Source organism: Primulina tabacum, chromosome 11 (genome assembly GCF_025594145.1).
Source record: "Primulina tabacum isolate GXHZ01 chromosome 11, ASM2559414v2, whole genome shotgun sequence".
Taxonomy (NCBI): Eukaryota; Viridiplantae; Streptophyta; class Magnoliopsida; order Lamiales; family Gesneriaceae; genus Primulina; species Primulina tabacum.
Window position 1 is genome coordinate 28,013,120 of NC_134560.1, and position 12,169 is coordinate 28,025,288.

A 12,169-nucleotide genomic window follows, 5' to 3' on the forward strand; every position below is an offset into this window, starting at 1 on the left:
TCGCCTATCCACTGGGATGAAGTAGGGGAGAGAGCAGAATTGGGTCCGGAAATTGTGCAGCAGGCTGCTGATGTAGTAGTCAAGATCCGTGATAGGATGAGGACTGCTCAGAGTAGACAGAAGAGTTATGCGGATCAGAGAAGGAGAGATTTAGAGTTTGCTGTTGGTGACCTTGTTTTCGTAAAGATAGCATCGATGAAAGATGTCATGCGGTTCAAGAAGAAAGGAAAGCTCAGTCCGAGATTCATCGGACCATTTGAGATCCTCGACAAAGTTGGGACATTAGCTTATCGTGTTGCTCTTCCGCCGAATCTGGCCGGAGTACACAATGTATTTCACGTCTCCATGTTGAGGAAGTATATGGCGAATCCATCGCATGTCTTGAACTTTGAACCATTGCAGCTCACTCCGAACTTGTCTTATGAGGAAAGATCAGTGCAAATCCTAGACAGACAAGAGAAAAAGCTTCGGAACAAAATGGTCAAGCTAGTGAAAGTCAAATGGCTTAATCATTCGGAGGAGGAAGCTACGTGGGAATCCGAGTCAGAGATGAAGAGTCGATATTCAGAGTTATTCGGTAAGTTTTAATTTCAGGGACGAAATTCCTTTAAGGGGGGTAGAGTTGTAGAACCCGAAAATCAGATTACGTATAAGCCATGCATAATTACTACTATTTAAATTAAAAATATATTTTTATAAATATATGAAGTGTTTAATTCATTTTTAATAATTTTAAGTCGTGATTATTTATTTTAAAGGTAGATGTTTAGTTTTATCTTTTCAGGATAAATACGCGAGGTCGGACCGAAGTTTGGGAGATTAGAGATAAAAGTAATAATAAGAAAGATAATCCTAAATGTAATTAAGTCAATGAATAATTAAATTTAAAGAAATAGAATGTTTTAGAATTTATTTAATTAATTAGAGCTAAGTTGTTAAATAAGTTCTTTTAGGTTCAGTATTTAAATAAAGCTTAAGGTAAAATGTGTAAACAATGGAGGATGAATTAATCTGGGTAAAATATATTCAAGAAATTCAACATAGCATTTGAATATTTAAATTTGAGGCCATGCATGCCATGCAAGATTCTAAGCAAGATTCTAAACTAAATTAATTTGTCAATGCATTAAAATATAGATAATGGAGGTTTAAAATCTTAAACAATTAAAATACAAGATTTAAATAACATTGTATCATACAAATTAGTAACAATATCGGTCAATTCAAAAATGTAGTAAAATTATTCAAGCCATCTCTAATTGCACTTCAAGGTGAATTCAATCCCCCATTTTAATTCACTAGTTAGTAGTAAATTCAAATACTATAATACCCATCATTGTTCCTCAAACCATTATCTTCGCAAACTATCGTACACATACAATAGGAATAAATAAAAAAATTTAACGGCAGCTAGGGGAGGAAGTATTTCAAATGCTATTCAAAACATTCACTTGTAACCTCCCACCTTAATGCATATTATTACAATTTTAACACCCCTAATAACACTCATATTCATTGTCTAGCAAATCCACACTCTCACCTTTGAAAAATATCAGAAATAGGCTACTGAGATCGTGAGTTAGCAGCAAGAATGAATGAATAAGAACAGCTATAGCAAGGGTGAAGAAACATTTCAAATTCCCACTTGTAACTCTCAACTAAATGTAATTCAAGACTCACTTAACACCTCCTACATCATTCACTTTCCACTTTAACATTACCTACACTCATATGCTCGAAAATATCAGCAGGAATCAGCTGGTAAAATCTTGAAAACAGTAGCCGAAAAACAAGAGGAAAACCAACTCCGACTCCGCCGCTCGTATTCGTCGTATTGATTTGTTTTTGTCAAAACAAATTCCAGGCATGTATATATTATTTCTTTGCTCTTCAATCAAGTCATATTAGATATTTTTAAGCAGTATATGTTCATGAATCAAGCAACATCACGAAAATGACAGCAACATCCAAGCAAAAATCTGCCCAGAATTTCTTGGCTCTCTAGTTTTCCACTTCACGGTTTGGTGTGTTTTTGGTTGCTTACAGGGAGTTTCTCGGTTCCAGGCACACATGGCTGCTACTAGGCATGTGTTAGAGTGTGTTAGAGTGTTATTGGTTCATTGGTTTACATCCATACACGCACAAACAAAGTAATGACATCAACTTTTTCTTAAGTGCAGAATTTGAGTCCAAGGTTTTATCATTTTGTGGTTTAAGGTGAGAGTTCGAATCATGGCTGTCCTAGGGACTGTAGCCATAGTTAGAACCCTTCCATACCATGTCTAGGACATGACCATGGTGTCCTTTCAAGGTTAGGTTCATTTTTCCCTCAAAATTTTTAAACAACAACACAATTGCATAATTCGAATTTTCCATTTCCTGTGTTAGTGTGTTTTCGGTTTTGGGGTGTGGTTTGGATTATGGTTGGCTCCTAGCCCATAGCCATGGTTCATACAACACTCTATCATGTCTAGATCGAGCCATGGTTGATCAAATGGCCATTGGAACGACCCAAGACAGTAAAACAAGTCAATACACCACACTACACAACAAGGGATGCTCTCGGGTGGGAGTTGTGATTGCATAAGGAAATGGCTTGGCTTGTGGTTGGATTTTAGCCCTTAGCCATGGTCCAAGCCATGCCTTAGGATGTTGGTAAGAGTCTTTGGTTGGTGGTTCAAGCCCCAATGGCCATTAGTTTCATAAATTGATCAAAACAAGCACAATAGTTGTTGCTGCTATTTTTGGTTTTTGACAGCAACTTGAGCTTTGGTTTTGGAGGTTGTTTGAGTTCTTGGTTGGCTTTTAGCCCAAAGCCTTGGACTGGACAATACCTTAATGAGTTAGGAAAGTCATGTTTTTTTCCGTTAGTGATTTGGTCGAGTTTAGAGGTCGTACGAGAATTTACGGTGAAAGGTGCCAAAATGACTCTCGAAAGAGCGTTTTATGTTTTTGGATTTGATTCACAGATTTTCGTGTCCAGCATTCCTCATGAATATTTTTCAGTATCTTAGGGGTATTTTAAATCATGGTTAAACGTTGGTTTAATGTTAGTTCGGGTTGGTACGAAGCCATGATTAAAAATAAAGTTGTTGGTCCTAATCGTCTCGTTTTTGGTTCAATTGTCAAGTTTAGGTCAAGATAATATTATTTGCATGTGTCACATATTAGAATTAAGTCGCAGCAAGCCTGGGAGCGATCCAACTCGTCCGGTAAAATAAGGTTATAATTATATTACGTGCATAAAAATATAAAATGTTTATTTTTGAGATATATGCTATATGTCTTGTGGCCACCTTATGTTTATGGGTTTGGAAGTCGGTAGGCGCAACCGAGGACCTCTCCACCCGATGACTTACGACCGATTTACGATTATGTATGGGTACGGATATCCAGTCCAAGGGCTGTGGTGATCTCTACCGCCCAGTATACTGTGGTTTAGTCTGATCAGGCGCTCACGTTATGTTATGGGCCACTATCTTAGAAACATTATCTGTACCAGAAAATTATGATATGATATGACAGAGCTCTATTGAGTAAAGCTTTTACGTATGATTTTTAGATATGCACGTAGATATAATTATTCATGATACGATTTTCACCATACGCTTTACGATACTTTAATTTTTACGTTGCATGCGATTTTATGATATAATTACTTGTTATTCACGATATATACATGTTGAGTCTTTAGACTCACTAGACTTGATTGTTGTAGGTACTGATGAGTTCGAGACAGAGGGCGTAGACCAGTGAGCAATCTTGTAGCAGCAGTAGTAAACCCGAGGACCTCATGATTTAGTTTATGCACCTTTTATCATTCAAACTTGATTTTAACATGTTGGATTATTTTTAAATTGTTGTTTGAAATACAATGTTGACTTCCACTGTTATTTTAAAGTTAAAATTATTTACATGTTTATTTTATAAATTTGGCAAGTTATTTATTTATTTAGAAAAATTTTTATAATTCCGCAAAATTATGAATACGAAATACGGGCCTTTACATGTTAAGATTTCAATATTGGAATATTATAGGTCAATGAATATCTTGGGTATATTATAAGGAAAGTAAGGTGCGTTAAATTTGGACATCCATCTCTAGTATGAGGAATTGCGGGATAAGTCAAAATTCGGAGCTATAGTTGAATAGAACTAAGTCACCATAAGTTGTTTTAAGTTGCGATTCACAAACGAGGATTTTGGTAGACAAATTTATTTAGGATTGAGGAGAAGGAAGGACAACTTAATATTTATCTTATCAGAGTAGCGCATCGGAAGCGTGGATTATTAGGATTCTAGAATTAAGAGTCTAAATTTTTTTTTTATCGAGGATAAGCGAATTTCGGGGACGAAATTTCTTTTAAGGGGGGAGAGTTGTAGAACCCATTAAATTAGACTACGTATAAGCAATGCATAAATTCTAGTATTTAAATTAAAAATGATTTATTTATTATTTAAAGTATTTTTAAAGTTGTTAGTCAGGATTATTTATTTTAAATCGCATAAGTTTAGTTTATATTTTCAGTTAAATAAGCGAGGCCGGACTGAAGTTGGAGTATTGAGATAAAATTTAATATTAAGAAAACATTCCTATAATTTATTTAAGATAAATAATAAGTCAATTTAAAATAAAAGAATATTTAAGAATTTATTTAATTAACTTGAGATAAGTAGTAAATAAGTTCCTTTATGTCCAATAATTTAATTTAAAAGCCTAAATTAAAATATGTGACCAATTGAGATAAGTTAATCTAGGCTTATTTTAATTAAGGAATTTCAACTTAACATGTTAGTAATTTAACTTAAAGAATTAGCTATGCATGCAAGATAATTACCATCCTAAACTAATTTATTAATTCGCTAAAATACCTAACGGGTAGATAAAATTTTAAAGATTTAAAATACAAGATTTAAGTAATATTTCACCTCATTTATTTAAAAGATCTTCAGTCACCCCTTTGTAGAAATTTGAATTTAGTTGACAACTCACAAACTTTGATTCTTTCCTTATCCATCATTGGTAGATAATCCCTTCATTTTTAATCAACAATAATTAATGATTTAAGTAATATTTCCCCTTCATTTTTTTTGTAGAAATCGGCCATTCCTTGGATAGAATTTAAATATTTGGCAACCCTCCATCTTTAATTCATTTCCTTATCTTTTCTTGGGAAATAATTCCCTAGCCATTTAATCTTCAATAATTATTAATTAAGCAATTTCTTACCCATATTTTAAATGATAAAATCGGCCACCTCCATTAGGAAATTTAAAAATATTGTCAACTCTCCATCTTTTAATTTATTTCCTTATTCTTTACATGGTAGATGATTCCCGTTACTTTTATTCACCACTAATTAACAATTAAGCAATATCCTCCCTTATTTTGTGAGCAAGAAATCGGCCCCCTCATCCCACAATTTATCCCTCAAATCAAATCATATCACATATCATTCCATATATCACAAACTAGGAAGATAGCAAAATTATTCTCTTCCTTTATCTTGCAAACTTTCTGTTAAGAAATGAAACTAGCGTTTCAAGAATTTTGGTGTATGACAAATCAAAATCAACCGCGGCTGGAATCCTAATAAGCTCAACCGGCAAAAACCTACATGTTTCTCAAACCGCTGATTCTTCAGATTATGGCAATAGTGAACCGGTTCATCTAAGAGAATCACTTATTGCTAAAAGACATTCTATGACCGGTTGAGTGCATTCAAAACTCCTTGAAGTCAACGATTACACATCAATTCCAAGAATGATATGCATTTAACTCTCTATCCCAGAAAGGAAGCTCAGAGATAGACTTCGCAGTCTGATGCAATAAGAACAGTTGCCTTAAGAGGAAATCCTCAAGAAAAGAGCTTCAGATGTATGATGAGCAAAAGGAAGATTAAATGCGAACATTTATTGCTCATAAAGATGAAAGCGACTCATCTGATTCTGAAGCTCAGGTTTACGTTAACTATCCTTTCCGACCGTTAAGTCATTCGGCTATATCAACAGAGAAGGATGCAAGCCAAAAAAAAAAGCATATACAAAGATCATTGAGCTTGCCTTCAAAGAAAATCTCAGAGCGAAATCACAGTCAATACTCATCTTCGCTCTATCTGCACGCAGTTCAACCGAAGCATACTTGATCATCCAAGGATCTTTTCGTGCTACTCAAACAAACTACTGTTTCATATCAGTAACCTGGTGGTTATTTGATTAAAGTTTGTGGTGTCTGGAGAACTAAGGGTTCTTAATATCCAGAAGTGTAAAGTGATCACTAAGAGTTCCAATACAGGCAGTGTGATAAGTCCTGGATGGATCGGACTGTTACAAACATTTTGTAAAGTCAAAGTCTTTTAGTGGAATCCTTCCTAACAAAGGAAGAAGGGGTGGCGTAGGAGTATTCAATCTCCGAACATCCATAAAATCCGCTGTCATCTATTTCTTGCATGCTTAAATATCTCTCAGTCACTTATTGTTGTTAAGGGTGTCACTAATTTTATTGATCATTGAAAACTCTGAACTGCTTTCCGCACAACCAGTAGTTCAAGTTTTCAAACATTTGAGAAAATATTTTTCAACCGCCTAAAAACGGTTGATAGCAAAAATTCAAAAACAGTAAAATTTGAAAGAGTTCATTCACCCCCCCTCTAAACTCTTTCCCGATCGTAACAAGTGGTATCAGAGCGGGGTTTTTCTCTAAACGTTGACATCATTCAAATAATCATGGCATCCTTCAACAAAATTCCTATGTTTTCCAAGGAAGACTATGATGATTGGAAAATTCGCATGCAGGCATATCTAGCAGCACAGGATGAAAATATGTGGTTTGTAATCACCGATGGACCAATGAAGATCATGAAAGTAAACACAGCTGTTGGTACAACCTGAAGGCGCTCCTCAAATGATAGAGAAACATAGATCTGAATGGACAACTGAGGATAAAAAGAAATCAAACCTGGACAACGTTGCAAAAGATATTCTATATAAGACTCTGGATAAGAACATGTTCGCCAAAATCAAGACCTGTACCACTGCAAAGGAGATATGGGAAAAATTTACTCAACTGTGCGAAGGCAATGATCAGACCAAAGAAAACAAACTGACAGTGGCTATCCAAAAATTCGATAATGCAAAGATGAAGCCAGGAGAAACTCTTGCAGAATTTGATTAGCGGTTTAGCAGCATTATCATCGAGCTCATCTCACTTGGAAAAGAGTACTCCAACAGAGAAACCGCTTTGAAGGTCATGCGAGCTCTTCCCAGAGAATGGGATGTGAAAACCATAGCAATGCGCGAATCCAAAGATCTGAACAAACTGGAACTCCATGATCTGTTTGCTGATCTTAAAGCATATGAATTTGAGCTTGGAATACGAACTTAAGAAGAGCCATCCGCAACTCAACAAACAAGGGCTTTGGCAGCTGCTACAGTGACTCTTCCGGTCGAAGAGTCCACAAGTAAGAAATCGGCTGAGCAACTAAGCAATGAAGCGATGTCTCTTTTTGTTAAGAAGTTCAGGAAATTCATGCGCAAAAATCAATCTCAAATGAATAAACCTTATTTTAAAAAGGACCATACTGAGGATGGTCAAGGTTGTTTTAACTTTGGAAAGAAGGGACACTTTATTGCAGAATGCAACAAGCCAAAGAAGGATGAAAAGAAACAGGAGAATAGAAGACTATTCAAAGACAACAAGAAATTCGTCAAGAAAAAGAATCAGCGAGTTCTGATTGCAGAAGAAGACAAAGGCAAATGGGCTGAAACCGAGTCAGAAAAATCCTCTTCTGAGGCATCTTCAAGTGAAAACAAAGACGAGACAGTCGAGTGTCTCATGGCCAAGGAAGATCAAGAATCCACAGATGAAAGGTATTTGACTTTAACTCTGAAGAATTTACACGAGAAGGTCTTGTTACAGCACTGCACGACATGGTAAATGAGTTCAAAGGATTGTCTATGAAATTCAATGAAGCTGTAGCAGAAAAACTAGACTTAAAAAACAAGTCAACTCTCTCTAACTGTTCGCAGCACAAAGAGGTTGAAAGTTTGAAAGTTAAGTTAAGTCTGCTAGCGGCTGAGAATGATGATTTACGAAGATTGTTCCATGCTACACTAACAGAAAACAAACGGTCAATGAATATCTTCAATACTTGGAACAGGTCCTCTGCTTCTCTTAATAGGATGCATGAGATGCAGAAACCATCCGGAGACAGAACTGGGCTGGGTTACAACATCAATGATTGCAGTACCTCAGAAGCTTCAACTCAACTGTTACTAGAGAAAGACAGTTTAAGATCGATTAAATTTGTCAGATCTAGCTCGGTATATGAACATGGTAAGCCTGAAGATCAAGGCATTCAAAATATGAATCTTGAGAATAATGGGAGGCGACGTGGTTTGGGTTATGTTCAGAGTGATAAATCCAAACGATATTGGCGCAAACTCAGGCCAAACTCAACCGGTTACGATTGCTCAACTGGATATCACTCAAGAACCAGACCTAACAATTACTACAATTGCCGACCAGTTCAAAAGAGGTATAGATTGAATGACAGTAACCAAAGGCTCAAACAAAATATATTGCATTCACCACCTGATTATTTATCCAATCATGGTTACCCCGGAACACATCACAAAAAATCCGCAAGGATAATTCAAGTGTGGATTCCTAAGGGTCTAATTAATTCAGGACCCAAATAGAAAAGGTACAAATTTCTTATCTCAAATTTCAGGAACTAAAGAAGAAAAACTTGGAAAAATCAACATGGTTTTTAGACAGCGGATGCTCAAGACATATGAGAGGAAACAAATATCTCTTGTCAGAAGTTGTGAATTTCAAGGGGCCAACAATCACTTTCGGTGACAACGCTAAAGGTAAAGCCATGGGTAAGGGTAAGATTATTCATGGCAAAATCATCATTAAAGATGTTCTCTTGGTAGAAAATTTATGTTATAACCTTATCAGTATAAGTCAACTGTGTGACAATGGATATATGGTTGAATTTCATAGAGACAAATGCATGGTTAAAACTAATGCAGGGACAATTGTGCTGACTGGCTATCGAAGTCAAAATACCTATAGAGTAGAATGGAATGATGAATATTTAAATGCATCTACTTGGTTCATTGCTCTAAATGGAAATAAAAATTTGCTATGGCATAAAAGGCTCAATCATCTAAATTTCAAATCCATTGCTATTATTAGTAAGCTTAAGCTGGTATCTGGACTGCCTAATGTTGACTTTGCCAAAGATAAAGTATGCAATGCTTGTCAGCTAGGAAAACAAGTTCGATCAACTTTCAAAAGCAAGGGAAGAAACTCTTCAGCAAGATGTTTGGAACTCCTTCATATGGACCTGTTTGGACCTATTCCGGTGATGATCTTAGGGGGAAAGAAATACACTCTTGTAATTATTGATGACTTCTCCAGATTCACATGGGTATTATTCCTAAGCTCCAAAGATCAAACTGCCGATCAACTAATTAGGCTGCTCAAGAGGCTTCAAAATGAGAAAAGGGAAGAAATTTACAGAATCAGAAGTGACAGAGGAACTAAATTTCTAAACAAATACCTGTCATCCTACATTGAAGATCATGGCATTAAACACGAGTTATCTGCTGCAAGATCGCCACAACAAAATGGAGTAGCAGAAAGAAGAAACCGCACACTGAAGGAAGTAGCTAGAACCATGATGGCTGAATCTGGTATCTCACAACGATTTTGGGCTGAGCCGTCAACACATCTTGTTACACTCAGAATCGGTCTATGATTAATAAAAATCATGAAAAGACTCCATATGAAGTATGGACCGGAAAATTGACAGAAGTGGGGTACTTTTGCATATTCGGCTGTAAGTGTTTTATTCATATAAATGGCAAAATGCATCTCACCGCATTTGATGTAAAGGCTGAAAATGGCATCTTTCTGGGATACTCAGCAGTGAGTAAAGCATACAGAGTGTATAATCAAAAAACTCTCACTGTCGAAGAATCCATACATGTTGTGTTCGATGAATCATCTATATGTCATGACAGTAGCAACAGTAGCATGCATGATCTGATAAATAATTTTGAAGCTGCTAACCTTGAAGCTAGCAATGATGATGGTGAGATAGACCTAAGAAGAACAGGTGAAACCATCTCCAAAAAAAACCCAACCGGTCAAGAACAAAATCAGCAGACAAATGAACAAGAAAACAATTATCAACCGCAGAACATACCAATGGAAGAAGAGGCACCAGAACAAGAAAACGACATCAATCAACCAACCGAGCCAAATTCATATGGACCTTGTCTCCGGTGGAACAAGGATCATCCACTCGAGCAGGTCATTGGTAACCCTACTGCTCCTCTTAGAACTAGAAATCAGATGATAAATGAATTTATGCAGGCTGCTTTCGTTTCTCAAATAGAACCCAAGAAAATTGATGATGCCTTGCTAGACACAAACTGGATAGAGGCTATGCAAGAGGAACTTAATCAGTTTGAAAGGAACAGAGTATGGCACTTAGTATCTCGACCTAATGATGCTCACATAATTGGAACTAGATGGGTTTACAGAAACAAAATGAGTGAAAGTGGTTCAATCATCAGAAGTAAGGCTCGTTTAGTGGCTCAGGGATATAGACAGGAGGAAAGAATAGACTTTGATGAATCTTTTGCCCCTGTTGCCAAGGTTAGAAGCCATTAGAATATTTCTAGCTTTTGCAGCATTTAAGGACTTCAAAGTATATCAAATGGATGTTAAATCTGTCTTTCTGAATGGTTTATTAAATGAGGAAGTTTATGTAGAACAACCACCCGTTTTGTTAATCATGCCTTTCCTGATCAGGTTTACAAACTGGATAAGGCCCTATATGGACTCAAGCAAGCTCCGAGAGCATGGTATGACACACTAACAAAATTTCTGCTCGAGCATGGATTCTCTATCGGTACAATTGATAAAACTCTATTTAAATTCTCCAGAAATGATCATTCACTTTTTGTTCAAATATATGTGGACGATATTATTTTTGGTTCAACTAATCCTAATTTATGTGAAAGATTTTCTAAGATGATGCAGGAACAATTTGAAATGAGCATGATGGGCGAATTAAACTATTTTTTAGGACTGCTATCTTCATTAATCAAGCCAAATATACACGAGATATGATAAAGAAATTTGGCATGGAAAATTGCTCTCAAGCCAGCACTCCAATGAGCTCATCAATCAAATTAGATAAAGATGAAGGGGGAATTTCGGTGGATGAAAAAATGTACAGAGGACTAATTGGGTCCTTACTATACTTAACCGCAAGTCGACCTGATATTATGTTTGCCGTATGCTTATGTGCACGGTTTCAAGCTAAACCTATGCAATCTCATTTTACTACCTCTAAACGCATACTCAAATATTTGAAAGGAACTGCCAATGTGGGTCTTTGGTATCCCAAAGATTCAAGTTTTAATCTTGTAGGTTACTCAGATGCAGATTATGCTGAATGCAAAATCGATCGAAAAAGCACCAATGGTTCATGCCAATTCTTGGGTGAAAGACTTATTTCATGGGCCAGCAAGAAACAAACGTCAATCGCTACATCAACCGCTGAAGCAGAATACTTAGCAGCCGGAAGTTGTTGTGCTCAGATGCTATGAATACAGCAACAGTTAAAAGACTATGGAATCCAAGCCGCTGAATCTCCCATATTCTGCGACAACACAAGCGCTATAGCCATAACATACAACCCTGTCATGCACTCTCGGACAAAGCATATCGATATCAGACATCATTTCATCCGAGAACATGTCATGAAGAAAGAAATACGGCTTGAATACGTTCATACTGATCAATAAACAACCGATATTTTCACAAAACCACTACCCGAGGCTAAGTTCTCTTATTTTCGTAATATGCTTGGTTTGATTGACATATCATGATATGATTATTTCTTGTATATGCCTAGTTTAATTTTGCAAAAAATAAAAGAAAAAGGCAAGAAACAGTCAGTAATACAAAATAAAATTTTCTTATCATATGAGGCGGGGGCAGTACATCATTAGAGGCGGGGGGGGGGGGGGGGGGGGGGGGGGCGGGGGCAGTACATCATTAGACATGGGGGCAGTACATCAACAGAGGCGGAGGCGTACACACTTAATCTCCCTATCTACGTACAACCTCCAGGACGCAAAC

General features: G+C 36.5%; 1 protein-coding gene across 1 annotated transcript; it reads left to right on the top strand.

Moving 5' to 3' along the window:
• The first annotated feature begins 9,880 nt into the window (after positions 1 to 9,880).
• On the top strand, positions 9,881 to 11,634 carry LOC142519719 (uncharacterized). The gene is made up of 3 exons (XM_075622747.1): positions 9,881 to 10,675; positions 10,832 to 10,931; positions 11,456 to 11,634. Exons 1-3 carry the CDS (start codon positions 9,881 to 9,883, stop codon positions 11,632 to 11,634), a joined length of 1,074 nt encoding a protein of 357 aa, XP_075478862.1.
• The last annotated feature ends 535 nt before the right edge of the window (positions 11,635 to 12,169 follow it).